Source organism: Egretta garzetta, unplaced genomic scaffold, assembly GCF_000687185.1.
Source record: "Egretta garzetta isolate BGI_Z169 unplaced genomic scaffold, ASM68718v1 scaffold54, whole genome shotgun sequence".
In the NCBI taxonomy this organism is placed as follows: Eukaryota; Metazoa; Chordata; class Aves; order Pelecaniformes; family Ardeidae; genus Egretta; species Egretta garzetta.
In genome coordinates, this window is record NW_009259313.1 from 656,658 (window position 1) to 676,384 (window position 19,727).

The following is a 19,727-nucleotide window of genomic DNA, read 5'->3' on the forward strand; positions in this document are numbered from 1 at the left end:
TGACTATTCTCTTAATGTTTTCGCTGTTGTTCTCACAATTTTGGAAGATGTATCTCTCTAAACAAAATGGTACTTTACTAGTTCTTTTCAAACTCCTCCATATACCACTATCAGCACCGAGCTTTAACAAATCATGTCGTACCTGAAAGCCTAACTGGAGGAATGTCTGTGATTCTACTTAATGCAGCACTACACAGCAATCACCAAGGAAGACCAGTAGAAGAAAGCATCACAAAATCATATCACCTACATCTTCAGGCATTTTACATTTTCATATATCCCAACACCAAACTTTCTATTTAGAATTCATTCTCCAACTCAGCTGCTAGTACAGGCTCAGCTTCTGGGATGATCATTATCTCCATGAGTAATTGAGCTTTATTTGAGCTGCTGAAAGGCTGTCTACCAATTAGCATCACTTCATGGTAATGTCAACTCACTGTAAATAAGGTGCAGCAAGTGTAACAAATTAAGTATACACTAGAAAAGAACTGTCTACTTATGAAAAAGGGGGAGGGATGCTGTCTTCACTGGGAATTGAAAGCTGTGAGATCCCATCCAAGGAAAAACAGAGTCAAGTAGGTATTGCCTTAGTGTCTGTATTAGAGTGAGTTGAACAAATTTCTAAATCTCCATTGACTGCAGTGTAAGTTTCAACATGTACCTCATATGTAGATGCTGACATTTAAGCTGTCTCAGTCTGCATGCTTGTCCCACTGTCTCAGTTTTCCATTATAAAAGCACATCAATAGTGCAGTATCAGTCATTCTTTAATGGAGGCTACATTGTCAACTATGGGAGATCCTGATACTGAAAGCTGGGGAGCAGGTTCAGATCACCAAGGACAAGGTTGCAATACATTTTAGAGAAATATTCATTTGTTGAGTGAGCATCATGATCAGCAAGAAATCCAGAATGAACATGCACAAGACAATTTCACCGTACTACTCATATGTCTTCCTCAGTTTTAAACTCAGTACTTTAGAACACCTCAGGAAGAAGAGCTGGATGTTAGTGACTTGAAGATGTGTACAAAGTCAACCAAGAGACACCTGATGTGCCCCCATGTGTTTCATTCACCCCTCAATGCAGGTCCAAAGGGCGTGGGAGTCTCATAGGGCCTGTATCACATCCTTCCAAGCTCATGTGATAAGCCAGCTATCCTCAGACATGTCAAATGCAACTGTAGGCCTGTGTGTAGGTGACGGAAATGAGCACCACCTGACCCAGGGCTGCCAAAAAACTATTAAACTGGTACAGTGTGGAAAGAATGGAATGGCTGAAAAACAATACTAGAATATTCAAATGCTATCAGAAAAATGAAAGGAGTGCTCTGCCATGGAAAATGACCTAAAGCTGTGGTTACTCAACACAAAAAGGGTATAGCAAAAATTATGGTAGTTGAGAAGTGATTGACAGGATGATTCTGGCTCACTAACAGGCATGATGCTCACAGTCACTCTTTGCTAAATCTGGTTCCAATATTCTCAATATCTGAGATGATTCAGACACTATTTTTAGAGGCAAGGGGATAGACAGAGTGTTAGGGGATGACTCACTCCTACCCTGATCATATTTGGCAAATCTTTTGATTTTGTTAGAGAAGACCCTGATATATTGAATATAACACAAGAGTTAGGCCTAGAATCAGTATACTAAGGAAGAAAAAAATCCACTAGTTGCTGTTTATCAGGAATTAATGCATTACAAATGGCCAGTATCAGACCCTTGATAATGATGCTAACACATATAGAAAAAGCTACTCCAGGCATTTCTTCAGATTTCTGGAGTGTGTTGATATCAATTTTCCTCTTTCTGCAAGACATGCAGCTGAAATAAAATCTCTAGGAAAGGCTGGGTTTGAAAGTCTAGCAAGTTAGCAAGACTTTTTTTAAAACCATCTTTCTTAAACCAATTTCCTGCAGAATACAAAATGTAAACAGATTGCAAAATAGTATGTTGCAGCACAAAGACTTGATAGGTATCATTTTAAGCAGTCCTGCATAACTTACTAATTGCCATTGTCAAACTGGGAACACTGAAATCAAGATGCCTAGTTGTCTGATGAAAACTAACCCTTCCTATGTTCCCAGTGCTTTTAAGGCTCTTACTCCTCTGTATAGCATACACGTGCCTGAGGATGCTTAACACTAATATGTATTAGTTAATGTCGTAACATGTCTGCGTTCAACAGAGAAGAATTCAACAGAAGGATGGATAACAACAAACAACAAGCATCTTTGTTGCTATAGGACCTTTCCAAGCTATACCCTTCCTTTCTGGTGTCAGCTGAGCAGCATTACCCACCTTTAAAGACTACAGGTATAAGGAGTAACTTGACCATAATGACACTAAGCTGTTAGTGCTCATGCACTGTTACAATCTGATGAACTCACTTAACTGATCCTCTGCTCTGACACCATTCTCCTATCAGGCTGTTTCCAAGAAATGTACTGGACTCTTGCATAGAGTAAGAAAGTAATAACACCCAGAAGTGTAAGGCAGAAAAAAGAGCTGCTCTTAGACATCAAACTAGCTGGTTACCATCAGACAAAATGGCAAAATGTCCCAAGAAACATTTAAGCCATGTGGTCACGCTTCTGTTATGCAAAGACTCTGAAGACCACAGAAGCAGTAAAGCTGACAGTGGCCAGGGGCATCAGCATCCTTACCATTTCTGGCAATTCAATAATAGATATTTAAGCTGAGATTCATCCCATTTTACCTTTTGTGCCTCATTGAACCATCTAAATTCAGAATGTTGTTACCTGAGGTTTCCCACTCTGCCAGTGAAGAGAGGCTCACCCCGCAGGCCATCCTGCCATAAAGGTGTCTCTCATCACTGACTTCTAGGTTCCTGACCCAGGCACCTCAGTAAGATTTGTTGAGTGGGACGAGCACCCAAGCTTAGATCCAAAGGGTCTACAAACACTGATCCACTGCATCCCGTAACACAAGACAACCTCAAGTAACAAAATTACGTTTAGAATAGAAAAAGAGAAGCCACAAAAACTGTAGTCATTACAAAAATTTCCATCATTTCCAAACATCAGAAGACTGCTCTCTGATTACTGTAACATTACCACAGTGCTCATTTTTGTGTGAAAAAGTTTACAAGAAGCATAAAGTAGGAATAGATCCTTTCAAGTAGATACCCATTAACATACAAATAATAGCTCATAATCCAGACCTTCCTGGTCTAGTTAAAAAAATAAGCTATCTAAGATTTCTGGCACTGGCTAGATCACAAGAAATTGGAAAGTTTTCTAGGGAGTTGACCTTGAGGTGGTGACACAATATGAGAATATTGGGAAGGATAGCATTCAGAGTTTGAGTCATAAATTAGGTCATCGGAGATCAGTGAAAAGTAAAAGACTCAAATCCTGGAGTTCTGAAGGAGGAAAAGAGCAGAGTCAGTTCTAATGGGTAGGAAGGATAAAGGTTACTCTGCAGAGAGTGTACAGCTGGAAATTCATTAAAAAACCCCACAACTTCAACATTTCTCATTGTCGTTCTTTTAACAACACATAATAGCTGTATAAATTGTTGCATAAGCTGCATAAACCTAAAATACAGTCAGCACACTGACTGGTCGTGTCCAGTTCCAAGCAATTAAACCGTGCCCCCAGCTCCCCTGAGCTGTGTACAACCCCACTGACAAGCTTCACACCGCAGTGTTGTACCCGACCCTGCGCCCTGAAATGTAGGCAAGTACAAATAATCCCCTTGCCCCCGTTGTCGCAATAGGGATTCTTGGACCTATGTAACTTTTGATTAGATTGAGAAAAGGTGTTCTAGCACCTACACATATATCATCTAACATAACAGGATAAAGTTAATATAATGAAACAATAAGTAAGAGAGACACGATGGACACATACTAACTGCAGGAAGAAAGTATTACAGCTTATGCTATGCAACCGGTCTCCTTTGGTTCCCTAGAACAGTGGTCTTCAAAGTAGGGTGTGCTCACCCCAAGCAGCGTGCAAGACAATCTACTGGGATGCTGGAAAGAAATGTGTTTTGCACCATTAATAAATCAAATAAATTTTCAAAATAGAGTTTACTTCATCTTTTTCTCATCCATTTTTAATGTCTATTTTGTATATGTTTTATAATGTGCATACATATGATATATACAGTAGTACATGTATATAATTTATAAACAAACATACATGTATCTGGGGGTCATGCTTAAAAATTTTTTTTACTGATAAGGATGTGCAATGAAAAAAGTTGGGAGACCACTGCCCTATACAATACATGGACAGAGGCAGTCCCTCTCAGGGAGAAATCAGAGAACTTGTGTTCCTCAATTATGGCATGAAAAGTTGCGGAAAGTTCCCCTAAGCTTTAAGTATCTGAATAATATCAAATATAAAAATTTGACTTCATACTTCATAGAATCATAGAATGGTTTGGGTTGGAAGGGACCCCTAGAGGTCATCTAGTCCAACCCCTCCGCAGGAGCAGGGACACCGCTAACTAGATCAGGCTGCTCAGAGCCCCATCCAACCTGGCCTCCGTTAACTTGACTCAGCTTATCATCTCTAAATTAAACTAAAAATACAACCAACATGACAAAACAACAAAGCATTTGGCTGCATAAAATGCAGATGAGAAATACTCTCCGTGACTGGGTTTCTTAAAACTCAACCCCCTTCCCGTGCGAGCACCAAATACCCAATTTTCCTTCTATTCATTGACTGGCATCCCTCAAGACTTTACAAGAGGTTTGTAAATAAAAGTTTACAATTCCCATGGACTTCAACTTCATTCACATTTGTAAATCCCTCGTTAAAAGTTCACAGTTCCTTTTTAAGAGTTCACTTTTTATGGATAGACAGAAAACTCAAAGAACTTAAATGTGTGTGTAATGAAGATCTAGCTCATGTTCCAAAAGAAAGATCCAGAAACCTCTGTGCCTCTACGCTACAAAACAGGCCTCTCAGTTACGCTGATACTCAGAAGAACTCATTATAGGCGGAATGGATAGGTGAAAGTTATACAGGCTGCACTGTGCAGAGACAGAGGAATTATCTGGAGCAGAATAAACAAAACCAGAATAGACAGTAGAGAGGCTGAATGGGGAAAGACTGTGATCAGCAGAGCAGGGATAGCTGCTTGCCTCCTTCTGACTGTGTTATGTCCAAAAGGACACATTAAATACAAACCTGTTCGCTAAGAAATCTATCCGTGATAAATGCCATATTTTTAACAAGTAAAGAAATTTGTCACTCTTCTGTGCTTGCATAATTCAAAGGCAACTTTCTTCTTTTTTAAGCCAAAGTTGGCATATACTTGATCTTCAGTGAGGTATGTGCAAAGACATTTGGTTTAGCAATAACAAAATTATAGCTGTAGAAGGTAGTGTGTTTATTTGAATATGCAACAATGTAATCATTCAAATAAATGCACTCTTAGTTCTCTTTTTACAGTACTTCAAGTCAGATGTACATAAACTAATCCCTAGAAATTAAAACCATATACAGTAAAATAAAGCATTATGCATTTTAACTTTGTGTTCTGTTTTGCTTTAACTTTGAGGGAAACATACTCCATGTGTTTTTGAATGGCTGCAGGTGTGGATTTTGTACCATTTCCATTTGTGGTTTTTCCTATGACTGCACATCCAAAACCTGTGTTCTCTATAATATACGGTTTGGTGAGTGCTTCAAGAGCAGATGGACTTCTGCTTCGCAGTGATGGTCCGAAGTCCTTAAGGTGAGCAAGGGAGTAGGAATGAGTTGCTAACAGCCTTGTCTAAGTTCAACCTCATTAAAATCATGTGGCTGAACAATGTATTTTCTTTAAATTAGCATCTGGCATCCACTAGAATCAGAGGGAAAAATGTCAGATTTGAATAATTATTTTAAGATTATGAAGAAAGAGCTCACAGATGTTCTAAGCTGTCTATGTGGTAGGAACCAGAACTATTTGTTGATGACAAGTACTGATAAATAAATGGGGGAAAGGAAGCATTCCTTCTGAACAGATATGCATATCAACAACAACAACATAATCCTTAAGATACAATTTTTCTTTGTAATTTGAGTGTAGGTGGCCAATAATTGAAAATGCTTTAAAACCCTTAGCACTGCTCAGACTACAGTGATGCATTTATATTGCAGGATAGAATTTTAGTCCACTAGTGGTTCAGATTAGGAAAGCCTACACTACACTACCTGTCTGCTCAAATTTACTTCATAGAACAAAGTGAGATTGGAAAAAAGGACTATCTGTTAAATTGATGCTCATGATAAAGTGATTCCTCCCAAATTGTTTAATATTGGGTCTTCAGGCTGGGAAATACCCTTTTGCTAGTGTCTTCTATAAGGCAGAGGATGCAAACAACTCTAAAATAGTTCCACCGTTATTTGTCCATCTTTCTATTTTAGCCATTCTCTCCAGTGTCTGAGGAAAAATACTTGGCCTTCATTTTGCTACAGCTGTTGCAATGCTGCTGCATGAATAAATATTTCAAGCATGCTCATCATTTATACAGATTAAATTTCAAATTACCAGCTAAAGCAGTGAATAAACTCTAAATATCCTGAACGTTTTCTCCTCCCCCACCACCCCCCAGCCCCGAGAGACACACTGACAGACTTGACCAACTTCCTTGACTACTGTTGCAGAAAGTTTAAGAAGTTAATCTTTTAATCAAGCTGTCCCAGAGTTCTGCAAGTTTCAAGAGTCTGCCAGCATCTGTTAAAAGCAAAAATACTTCATCTAGCAGCAAAAAGAGCATAAACCGATAAAGCCTGACAGAGCAGAAATGATAATTACTGCAGGAACAGTAGAAACAAAACTTTTACCAAATAAGGCTACAAGGTTGTCACGATAGAGAGGGTAAAAGGACTAAACTGATAACACTGGGGGAATAGCAAGGTTCTTACATCATAACTGCTTCAGAAAAGGATGATACTGTAGCAAGTGCAAAACCCAAGGATATTTCAAAGTAACACTTCACTCTTGCCCACAGAGAATACACTACTAAAACCAGACTGAGTTATCATATACTCTTCTTTAGCTTAGCAGTTATTCCAGAAACAAGCTCCTCATCAATTAGGATGTCTGATGGAACATCATCAAGTGGAAAACCAAAGCATTTAAAAAAATCAATTCTCCTCAGTCATGGTACCAAAAGGAATTCAAAAACCTCTGCATGACATTTGTTATCAATTATTTTAAATCCCCCATTTGAGAAGCTACATGTACATCTGCTAAGTCTCAGCTGAAACCATAGGAATGAACAGGGTTTTGCTGGGGCACAAGTTGCATAGGTGAGACGTGATGGGTCACCTACCCAGGCTGACACCATTCACCCAGTGGTAAACACCACTTCGTAATAGAGAAGGAAAGCATCCCTTCTGACATGTTGCCATTCTCTTACTAAATCCAGTACAACAAAGAATAAAATATAATGGGTAGAAAGCTGCCAGAAGAGTCTGTAAATTCTCACAAATCTACACAAATACTTCTACAAGTTGTTGGTCTTTTACATGTCTTTATATGCCACCAAGTTTGCCCTCCGATATTATTTCCAGTAAATACTTTTTCATACCAAACAATATTGATAAATCTTCCTCAAATGTCATAGTCTTACAGTACCTCTTAAATGTAGTAGGGTATGTGCAGTATGTATCATATGGAGCAAGGAAACAACTTTATTACATAGCAAATGGCATCAAGAAAATGCCACTCATTCTCTTTGATTTCCTGTCATACACAGACTACAGATAAAGCGTGCTGGCTTGATTACAGGTCATTGCCAACACAATTCTTTGGCAAGACCAGGAGTGCTTGAAGAAAAAACAATGTTAACTTCTACAGCATCAATAGAAATTCATGGTCATGTATGTATGAATAAAATTCAGAAATTCTATCAACTTTTTGTAAAATAATTGCTTTACATTTTCACAGTTCTAAATAATTATGGTTTCCAGACTCTTTCCTAGATAGGAAATTCTGTTAGAATAATAATTACATAGCGAGTCTTTTTACTAAATTTCCTTTGAATAACTTATTGTTTTAAAATCTATTGGTCAAATTTTCTTCCCTTATTTCAAAAGACCACCAAATAAAATTTGAGCAAAATGTTTATGCTGCTTCTTGGAAGTTTCTGTCTATATGTAACTGGAAACTTCTGGACAACCTCAATTATCCAAAAACATTTGTACAGAGTCAACACAGTAAAACAGGAAATTTTTTTGATACAAAATTCCAATAGGGAAAGTGCCAAAATTCAATAGGCAATATAATTTCATGTTTATTGCAACAGGGTACAGGATATGCAGATCACTGTGAGCCACGCTGAAAGTTTTAAAATTTATGATTAAGTAAATGTGTCTGGTCCTTCAAAATAAGACGACCAGATATGTTTTCACTTTGACCATGACACCACGTCACCAAATGATGTCCAGCGAATCCTTACTAACATGTTAATATAGGACCAGAGACAAATGGACCTTTTATAGATGAGAAGAAAGGAGGATGGATAAACATCTCATTCTCTTCTAGTCTCACAAGGAAGAATGGCTCACACAGACTGCAGGCCACAACACACGCATCTGACATCATTCTCAACTTCACAACAATTCCCTACAAAGGCAAGTGAAGCTGTAGGAAAAACACTTCAACTTTCACTCAAATTGAATGAAACAAGAAATAAAGGGTTCCTAAAAATCTGCCCTTCTTCCAAGGGAAAGCACACAACAAAAATATTCCCTCAGCCCCAATAACAGCCTAAGTAAACTATGGTTGTGCAGAGCAAAGGCAGGAGGAAGGACAACTGTGCAGTCTACATGAAAGGGGATCAGAAGAAAAGGGGAAAGGAATGTCAAAAGAAGAGATACTGATGAGTGATAGAGTGATATACAGGGGAGTAGCAAAGAATTCTATCATCACCTCTGCCACAATTGTCTCCTATGGTCTTGGGAAAAAATTCTTAAAACTCTCCTAGGTCTCCATCTGCAGAACACTGCTGTTTCCTGGTTTGACACAGATACTGCCAAGTGCTCAGTCACAAAATTCCTACAGAAAGATATGCACTTCCACTGAATAGCACACAACTCTTTTTAATGTCTCATTTATAACAGTTTGAACGAACCGCTTTAAATGAGACACAGGGCTGCAAATGAGCAATGAATATAAACTGAAGTATTAAATGACTGCTTCCTTTACTAAGTTCTGTCATCCCTGTGCAATGAATGAAGCAGGGATCCTGTGGAAAAAAGTAGAATGTAAATCTGTAATTAAATACATATGCATAACAGGGAAAAAAATTAAGGAGCATGAAGAATATTAATTTGGGCATTTCCTAATTCCTTACTGCTTCATTTTACAGTTACAAATTAGTCACTGTCCTCCCACTCCTTACAGAGAGAAAATTCATTTCAAAAATAGGTATTCTGAAATGTTGAATAATTTTGAGGAGAAACAGGACACATCATCGAGTAACTTCAACAGTAAATGAGACAGAAACCTCATATGTTATGCTATATGCATCCTTTCTTATGCACATATATTGACCCTGTTTTACAAGCCTCTGTACATCTATCAGGACTGAAATACCATACAAACTGCACATGCATCAATCCAATCGAGTAATGAGAATCATCTATTCAGCAGAAGCTTCCATTCAGACTAAATGCTTTCATTCTCTAAGCCAATGAAATATTGGAGGTCTGTTAGTTTAACCGTGCAACATATCCCATTCACAAAATGAAACTGCAAAAACCCCCAAAGTTTCACTGAAGCAGACTGGCAATCAAGGAGATCCTTCCTTTGAAATACCAAGCTTTCATCACCTTCAACTGAAATTCCAGAGCTCTTAATGAGAACAGCCAAAATCTCAGCTACCTGAAAAGCTACATTTCCCCCAATCTGTTTCTTGTTGTGTTTTTTCTTTTTTTTTTTTTCCTTTTTTTAATGGCTTATCCATATCTAATAAAATTTTCAGGAAACAGAATTTGTTCCTTGTCTGGAGTCACTGGTACCAAGTTTCACCTAAAATGACAAACTGAGCAGATTTTAAGAATCTGAAAGAACACACAGAAAAACTTGAGTAGCTTTAGTACAGGCACTGCAACTTATTCTCTCTGAAAATAAAAAGTGTTTACAAAGTTCAGCTCAAAGTTTAAAACATACACAGAAAATTTTACTCTGGTTCATTATTAGAAAGAACGGATTATTAAGAACAAAGCAAAGCGAAGGCTAACTGCAATCTGTCATCAGAGAATCTAAATTCAGTCTTGTGTACTAGAATGCTGCTCCTGCTACAGAAATACATTTGTATCTAACAACCTAAAGCAGTTTCCTAATCTCCCCACTCATAGTAGGTATCTATTATTAGTAATAGGAGTTAGTTTTCCAAATAGGGCATGTGAATTTATCTTTTCTGGCTTTAGGAAGAACAAATACTTTAAAAAAATATACTGAGAAAGTGCTGTTTGCTGCTTTAAGTATGTATTTTCTGACATGACATTCTGTTTCATGGCTGCACTTTTTAAATGTCAAATGATCAGAGTAAGAATTTCCATGCATTTTGGATAAACAGTAAGTAAACAAGTTTAGAAGAGGGACTTAAAAGCAAAAAGCACAAGCAAAACGTAGTATGTTAAAAATGTAACAAAAATAAATGATCTCAGAAGACCCAAGTTACTTCTGCTTTATGTATGAGGAGACATCTCTATCAGGACAAGCCTAAGCTAGTGAGAGGCACTAGTTAGAGAACAGATATAAAAATTATTTCAGTAGTATATATTTTAAAACGTGATTCAAAAGCACCTGAAAACTGCGAACAGTGAAAGAACTCAATCTACAGGTGTAGGATCTCTCCTCTCTGGCTATTAAGAAGTTAAATTCACTCAGCATTTTTATTTTTAACTGCAGAACCTTGAAGTCACAGTTCAGACCTCTTTCTTATTCCTCTTCTGTAACAATGACAATACTTAGAGATGTGGTGAATGCTTTTGGTCTTTTAAAGGTAATAGGGAAAATAGCTAGCCACAGGCAGGTTAAAAATCCCTACACATGTGTAACAACTTGGTTTTATACATTTTTTAAACATAACGCTCCCCTATCTTTCCATCAGATATTATTACGAGCTGCTTTTTTTGAGTATTTCTAGCAGCCTATTGTATACAGTGCATCATGAGCTGCATGGCCTGAGGCCAGGAAGGAAGGTGTGGAACACGTCTTCACAGGTCGATTTCCACTCTCCAAGTTTTCAAGTATTTGAGAGAAGGTCATGTTACAGCACAGATTTACATAGCAGACAAATTACATGACTGCCTGTTCTAGCATTTCATAATTTCACTAAAAAAATTAGGTCAAATGAAGGGGGGGAGAATAACCCTATCCTTTCACAGTAGTCAGAAAATTAAACAATAAACTTACTTAGCTGTGGTGCTTGCCAAAACATCAGTAAAAATCTGTACTGACAGTAAACACAAGTTTAAAGTATTTGATTTACCATTCCTTTGCAAAATCCTTTTCTTTCTTAATGCCTTAAAACAACCAAAACCAAACACCAAAATGTGTTGCATTGCTCTTTTAAAACACTGTTTCAATTATCACGTATTTTTACAAACATGCATATTATCAAGGAACATGTTAATAATTTTAAGAGCTTTCACCCACAGCCTGATAGTCTAGTAGGAGCGTTAAGAGAGGGAACTGCTCTTTGTATCGTCTGTCTGGATGTGAAGAAGAATAATTTGGAATAGCTTTTTCCCCCCTCAGAGTCTGAAAAATAGTGCACTTTAAAAAGGGCAGCATTGGCCAGCCTCTGCGCTGCCTGACATTATGTTTATACTAGACGGAGACTAAAGTTACAATGTTCATATCTGGCATTCTTTAAGTACAAATTGGCAAAATAATTAATTTTTCAAGTTTTGGGTGTTTTTTCAGAAAATGATACTATGATATTTTCAGGATAATAGCAAAATACTTTCCAAGTGCAGTTAAGAATATCATAATGCGAAACAACAATTTTAAAAGTGTTTAGGTATGTACCCATATATCTGTATTCCTCTTTGCTTACAAGACTGATACTTGTATATAAATTCCTACCAACGTCATATAGCGTACAGTTAAAATATGCTAATCATTACCCTAGATAGCTTTCAGGATTTGTTTCAACACAGTCAAGCAGTCGTAGGGTTTAGACTGGCATACTGCTGATACTCTCACTGAGCAAGCAGAAAGAATAAACGTTAACAGAGAGATGACTGGCTTCGATAACTTCAACTGGACTTAACATTATTTCAGTTTCTAAAAATGGCAAATATGAAATCTGTTTTACTCTCAGCAGTAAGAAGTTTTAAGCTGATGTATTTTTAAAAAGGATTGTAGGTTTAAGGAACTACTGAACAATTTCTTTCAAGACAGATTCACTGTGTTAGCTAGATTTCATGTGCATTTGATACCTATTCAACAAGCAAAAAGAGGAAACAGAACTTTTTGTGGACATTTTCTCTATTTACCAACACAAACTCTGAGGGATGAATTTTACCAAAAGCTTCAGTTTCGCATATTGTAGCCCTGCAGCTGAAAATTCAGATGAAAAATATGGGAGTTTTTTTCTATGACACAAAGGAACTTCTGGGAACATTTCCGAAGGATACCAGAAAGCTTGTCTAACACACAATGGTTCCTACTCAGCACAGCCCTCCAAACAAAGAGTAACAGATGCACAACTGGTATTAATAACAAAACATCTCCTCCCTCTGTTAGTCAAGAGAGGACAGCTAAGGACAAATACAGTTTCAGGGTACTTACCTACTCGGAAGTTTGTGGCTGTCAGAGTGTCAGCAGCATGGCCATTTTCACTAATGAGGGTGGTGGTATTTCCCTTCTCACAGTTGTTTTGACAGTTGCCTTTGGTACAAGTCACTTTACAGATGCTGGGTGTAAAGACCACCTTGATGCGACCAGTGTGATTTCCCACTGTCAGCGGAGGCAAAGAAAAAAAGAAAAATAAACAGATCACTTTGGTATCCATTGATTTCCTTTAAAAAATTTTTGGGGAAAAAAAAAAAAAAAAAAAGGGGGGGGGGGGGGGGGAGAAAAAGGCGACAGGTCTACAGGAGGAGGGCAGTCTGCAGTGCTCTCTCTCATAGATCTCCAGTGGTGTCTCTGAAACAGGAGTAGGAAGCTTAGCAAACAGAACTCCGGGATCCGCTCCAAAACCACATTTAAAGTCAAGTCACTGGAGTGGGATTAGTAATCACAATGCTGCACTTTATTCACAGACAGACAAAGAGCAATACCAAGGGCATGACAGCTTAAATAGCCAACCCTGACAGGCAGATGTAATGTAAAGAGGCTGGCTGTGCACCTAGGGGTGAATAAACTCTTGTGTCCTCCTGCATACTTTTCCTGTTTCTGCACTTATTAAGTCACTATTTGTAGCTCGACCCCTGGAAATGTTTTAAGCATGCCGCATGTCTGAAAACATCTGTCTCAAATCTCCTGGCACCCCAGCCCAAAGTGGTCAAACCTTGTGACGCAGCTGCCTGGACCCATTTTTTCACAGTTTTTTGGCACTATTTTTCCACAAGGATTTACATATTATAGACCGAGCTTTGCTGTCAGCTTTTGTTTGCGTAATAAATAGCTCAGAGAAAAGGGTAAGTAGCAATGCTTGAAAATACTGGTTCTGAGCTCAAAGATAAAAAATAGCTAGATTCTCTTCTTTTATATGCCTCCTTACAGTCTTCTTAAAAACTTGAATGTAATGAAGAATGAGCAAACACTAAATTTGAAATTAAGCTAATTAGAAGAACTTCTTGTTACAGAATTTGATTTAAAAACAGATGTATTTGATTCCTCATCCAGCAGCTGAAGAAAAAAAAAAAAGATTAAAACTACTCTTCAGGAAAATTAGGGAAAAAGAACAGATTCCATTCGCAATTATTTAAAAAGAAAACAGTTTGCCCTCCACACACTTACTAAGAAATTCAGCAAGCTCTTGTAAATATATCACAGCATCTTTGTGGAAACTATTAATAAACACTTTCAGATCAAACCTAACAATCCCAAGAAATGACGCACAGAAAGAGAAAAGTCTCCTCCTTCCTCATGTCATAGAAATAAAAAGTTGCTGGATAGTTGTCTAACCTAGTTTATGAAATACCCTCTGGACAAACTTTTTTAAAATCTCAAGAAAATGAAGAAAATCTTCCCACTTCAAAAGAATATAAAGCCTGCTTATTTCTGGCTCTTCATAAACAAATAAATTAAAACAATTGTGCCAACTGTTTTGTCTACAGTAAAGGAAAGGCATTGCTCGATTTGAACAGCAGCTGTAGTACAGATGCTCCCACCTTATTCTCCCTAAACAATACTTAAAAGCAGCACAGCCCAGACAGACATGCAAATAAAATATTTCAATTAAAGGCTAGCATAGTGATTTAGTTGATTTCGAAGACACCCCGGATTCTTGGATGCCAAGCACTTCTTAAGAAAATTATTACTATACCTTTCCCAATGAACAGACACAAGCGGTGTGAACGGCTGAGGCTAGAACTTCTAAGCTTTCCTTTTGTTAAGCACAAGCAATACTGCCATCTTTGTATTTATTTGCATAGTTTTATATATATCTTTTCCTAGAAAAGCCCAATCCATTTTATATTTTATATTTTCAGATGTTTTAGTAACATTTTTCCTTTAGGATGTGATCTAATTAAAAAAACATGGTTAGTTGAGTCACAAAAGTCAGTCCTGCCTACACTGTAAAAACCAGTATTGGGGGACCCACACAAGTTTTCCAGCTTAGTTTAAAAAAAAACCTTTGCCAATATAGATGGAACTAAATAATGATTTAAATCTCCTTCATAGTATTCTGCACTATGTTTTTGAGCAAAATTTAGGCACAATGTTTATAACTAAAAAAAAATAAATCATATTTTAAAAATAATTCGTATTACATCGTTCAGATTTTACCAGAAAAATTCTGTAGCATATTTTTTTTTGGTAGAAGAGACACCTTAGTATGAGACTGAATGGAAACTGTAAATTTGCCTCTCACTCCTTTTGGGTAAGAAAATGTTAGCATGTAAGTTTGAGGGTAACAACATCGGAACAGCAGTTGAACCGTACCTTCAAAAAGACAAGCCAGTATCTACAGAGGTAAAGAGTATCCATGAAAGATTATTTAAATGCAGCTTTTCAGGGAAGTAAATAGTCTGAAAACCAACATGATGTAAGCCCTAGCTCCTACAAATATTCAAAACATTATTCAGCAATGCTTTCACTATAAAACAAATTCAATTCTCACGAATATTCCCATTTTACTACTTGCAAAGAGACAGAAATAAGACAGCTTCATATTCTTTTGGCATGGGAAGATTTTCTCCATCTTTCTCAGATTTTCTCCATCTTTCTCAGTTCTATGAAAACTATAATTAAACTATTTTTTTCTTCTTCTTGCCTAGTGGGCCACAGCTTTTAACTTCCTCAGTTCTTTGGAGACATTTGGGAAGGATACAAAGTTAATCATAGAATCGTTTAGGTTGTAAGAGACCTTTAAGATCATCAAGTCCAACCTTTAACCTAACCCTGCCATCCCACCAATAAACCATGTCCATGAGTACCTCGTCTACCCATCTTTTAAATCCCTCCAGGGATGGGGACTTGACCACCTCCCTGGGCAGCCCATTCCAGTGCTTGACAACCCTTTCAGTGAAAAAATTTTTCCTAATGTCCAACCTAAACCTGCCCTGGCCCAACTTCAGGCCATTTCCTGTGAGCTGAAAATTGACCAGTGTATGAGGAGGCGATTCAAGGCAGACACGTTATCTTCATTCTTCTCTGAAGTTGTACCTAAGTAGACAGTCCTATCCTCACACATCCTAAGGCTTAGGGACCTTAACAGCGAGCATAATACATACAGAGTTAAATTGAAAACAGACCGCAAAGCTTTCTCCTGAAAGGAAGCTTTTGGCAGAAACTCTGCAAGGTTAGACTCTTGGACTTCCCTGAATCCTTCCCTTTCTTCTCTTCTATAGGTTTGTTGGGTTTTTTCCCCCTTCTCCAAAGAGGGGATGATTTAATTCTAAATGAGAAACTATATCCTTCAATATCTCTTAGCTGGTTTGGCAGTATTAATCTTAAAACCCGCAAATTCAAGCTAGAAGCAGCCCATTACTGCTGTAGCCTTGACCTCTTTTGGTTTTGGGCTAGTTCATATTCAAGAAGGACAGTGCATTTTTAAGGTAGCATACAGATTATTTTCCTCTTTAAACTCCAGCAGCTTTACTGATGATGCCACTGTGACATAGACATGGCAAGATCTGCAACTTCGATCATCTCAGATTCATTTCTGGAAAAAAAATGATAGTGCTACAGCCCTGCAGCATACCTGGAATTTTTTTTTATATATATATAGAGAGAGAGACACACACACAGAAATGTATCATAAACTCTTCAAACCCAATTTTAAACATGTGGAAATGAAACACCTTACTCTGCTCTGAAGTATAACACCAGACTGAAGAAACACAAATGTGAGAGCAGATAAAGAGATGAGCCTAATGAAAGACAACAAAAGCAGAAGATACAAACACCAAGTAAATAGCAAAGCTACTGAAGAAATGGCAGAACCAGAAATCAACTCAGATAGTTGTTTTAATAAAGATAGAAAAATCAGGATTACGAATACTGGCTAAGGGCTCATCCCTGAGCTAGGCAGCAAATTCACAATGAGAAGGCTCAGCCAACGGTGCCATCATCCTGCCTCATAGTCCAGGCTCCCTTATACTTAAGAACTCTTAGATACATTTGTCAAAGGAGATCAGTGAAAGAACGTACCCATAATTTCCAAAATCTGTAAAACTCTTCTTGAGCCAGATTCAGAAAAGAAAGGTGCCTGGGTAAAATGATGAGATTTTAGTTGAAAATTGGCACTGCATGCATGTGATTTTCTTTCCATCTCTGTAAGAAACTATGATATAATATTATGAACACAGCAAGCTCCTGCTGTGATAAATTTATGATTTAACAACAACTGCAGGAGAAATGGAAAATATAAGCAAAAGGATTTCTTCATAGACTCCCTTCTGCCCCCACCGTCCATCATGACAAACTGATTTCTTTCTCTGCATTAGCAGAAAAGGTGAATGAGTTAAGACAAGGCAGGTTTTAGGTCCAGGTGGTCACAACGGCTCACACAGCCATGCCTGGGCAGAGTTGTATAAGGGGACGGATTCCTCCTCAGCCTCCTGGGTCCCTTTGCCTGTAATGCTACTCGGCCTTCATTTCTTTCTGGAAGAATTTCTATAAACACATTTTTTTCTTGGTTTTATGGCTGCCCACACAGCTCCAGCATTCTGCAAAGATTTAACTAGACAGTATTCAATAGCTGGAGTGGATCTCAGAAGATTTGTGGCATGTCCCTGTTTTGTGGGAAGACAATGGGCTAGCAACACTAGTGAAAGCAGGATTGGTATTCAGTTAAAAAGATGACTACACTGTACTATCTCATAGGTCAAGTGGGGTGAAGAGAAGAAAATATCTTCATGTGTTGAAAAATTATGTTATTGTATGATGGTTTTGTGCTTCACAGTGATCTAATCAAAAGGATTCACAATAAAAATCCCAAGTAGTGGCTTATACTGTGGATTCAACTGGTAGAGCTTACACATACCTTTCCCATAATCCTTGCACAAAACTTCTGTCTGGGTTTGTGCTTTTTTTAATACCTTCACTTATGACAAATATCCTGAGGCAAATCTCCTGAGGAAGCAGAACTAAGCAAGCTGTAGGCTTTCCATTAGTACATCTGAGAACGATATACACTACTCTGTTTTCATGACACCCTACTTCTGCACTAAACTCAGTATGTTTTCATATGTGTTTCTACACAGAATCTCCTCAGACCCAAAGATTCTATCTTAAAATTACATTCTCTTCCCAAAGAAAATAGACTATCTCAAGCAATCTTATGTTTTCAAATGATAACCAATGATGCATAAGGAGAACTTTGGAATGAAAATCTATCTTCTCATATCAAATTCGATAAGCTTTTAAATACCAAATATATTCAACATTTTAAATTCTCAGATGACCAACTCCCTCTCTTTTTTCTTAATTAAATGCTGACAGAAAAAAAGGAAAGAAGCAAAAGGAAATGACTTATTTCCTAAAACAAGTGTCTCCCAGTTATTTCACCAGTCCACCTGGTTCAGTCCTTACTACTATATATGCTTGTTCAGCCAAACGGAAAGCTGACATTGTATAAAAGTCAACCATGTAAGTAAAATAGTTAAGCTTCTAGAACTATTGTCGAATGAACTTTTTACGCTTTTGACAATATATGAGGAAGTTCTATCTTATCACCACTTAGTCATCCATTTAAAACAAACAAAAAGTCCCAAAACCTAGTTCCCAAAGATCAGAACAAGTTGAAACTTGGCTATTGTACATCTTACATATATCATAGTCTGGAAGATTTACTAATGCTAAGAGAAAAAAAGGAAAAAGGGGAAAAAAAGAAGACGCACTAGATTCACGTACAGACCAGAGGCAGATCTTCCCTAAATTTCAGATTACACATGACAGGAATACAGCCCTTGGTAGGCATAGAAAGGACTGAAATAGACTCAGAGATTACTTAATCTCCCCTCGCTTCTTTTTCCCAACACAGGATGAAACAGCAACTTTACACAAAAAGTTTGCCCAGCCTATTCTCAAACCCCTTCTATTATACAGATTCCACAACCTTTCTACAGAATATATTCCAGTGCTTCAGCCTCTCTTATTATTAAGGTATTCCTAATATCTAACCCACGTTTCTTCTCTTGCAATTCAAGGGTATTATTGCCCTGCCTTATCTACAGCAAACTTACAAAAACCTTATTCCTCCGTGGATCAATTTCTAACACACTTGAAGACTGCAACAGCGAATCTCCCTCAGTCTCACCTTCTCCAGACCAAAACCATCTAAACTTTTTCAGTGTAACAGGCCAAATCCTGCAGACCTCCATTCTTTCTTGTTTTGCTTTTGATACCACCCACTTGGTCCTCACCCTTCTTCAAATACGCTGTCCAAAACTAGACTATAGTGCAGCTGAGGTCTGATCAGTGTTGGAGAGAGCAGCAGGATTACTTAATACAGTTTACATAAAATGCTTCTGTTGCTGTAACTTATTTTCTCCCCCCAACAGTGCACTATTGATACTTCATACTCAGACCCAGTCTGCAGGCTGGGCCAAAGGGGCACAGATCTCCCAGATTCCTTTCTGATCTCTTGATATGGATGTCATCCCAGCGAAGCGAATGTGGAACATTCCTTACATGACCTTAGCAGGACTGAACTCAACCCTTACTCTGTTCTCAGTAAAACCTTCTGCATTCAAACCTCCTGGATTCATGCCTCGCCCCTGTGAAAACCAGGCAGAATATAAGCCTTGTTTTTTCTGTAACAGTCACACGCACAAACAAGTCTGAAAACTACATGGATTCAAAAAGGCAAGGCAGAGCTGCTGAGTAATTTGTTTTTTGCTTCAACATACAATGCCTATCTTCAGGTAGGGCAGTGCATCTTTGCTCTTTCGAGAAGCTTTGTTACAGTACACTTGCATACCTCACACCTGGTTCTCTTTTCACAAGCACTGGGAGAAATCAGACACCAAACGACGCTAAAAATAAGATAGAATCATAGAATGTTTTGGGTTGGAAGGGTCCCCTAGAGGTCATCTAGTCCAACCCCCCTGCAGGGA

The 19,727-nt window shown here is 37.9% G+C and overlaps 1 protein-coding gene across 1 annotated transcript in view; it reads right to left on the reverse strand.

Moving 5' to 3' along the window:
* Nucleotides 1-19,727, reverse strand: part of LTBP1 (latent transforming growth factor beta binding protein 1) — a 184,834-nt gene that overhangs the window by 121,313 nt on the left and 43,794 nt on the right. Inside the window, exon 3 of the mRNA XM_009636439.2 lies at nucleotides 12,787-12,954. Coding sequence (XP_009634734.1) covers nucleotides 12,787-12,954 — 168 coding nt within the window. The remainder of the gene's footprint in view (nucleotides 1-12,786; nucleotides 12,955-19,727) is intronic.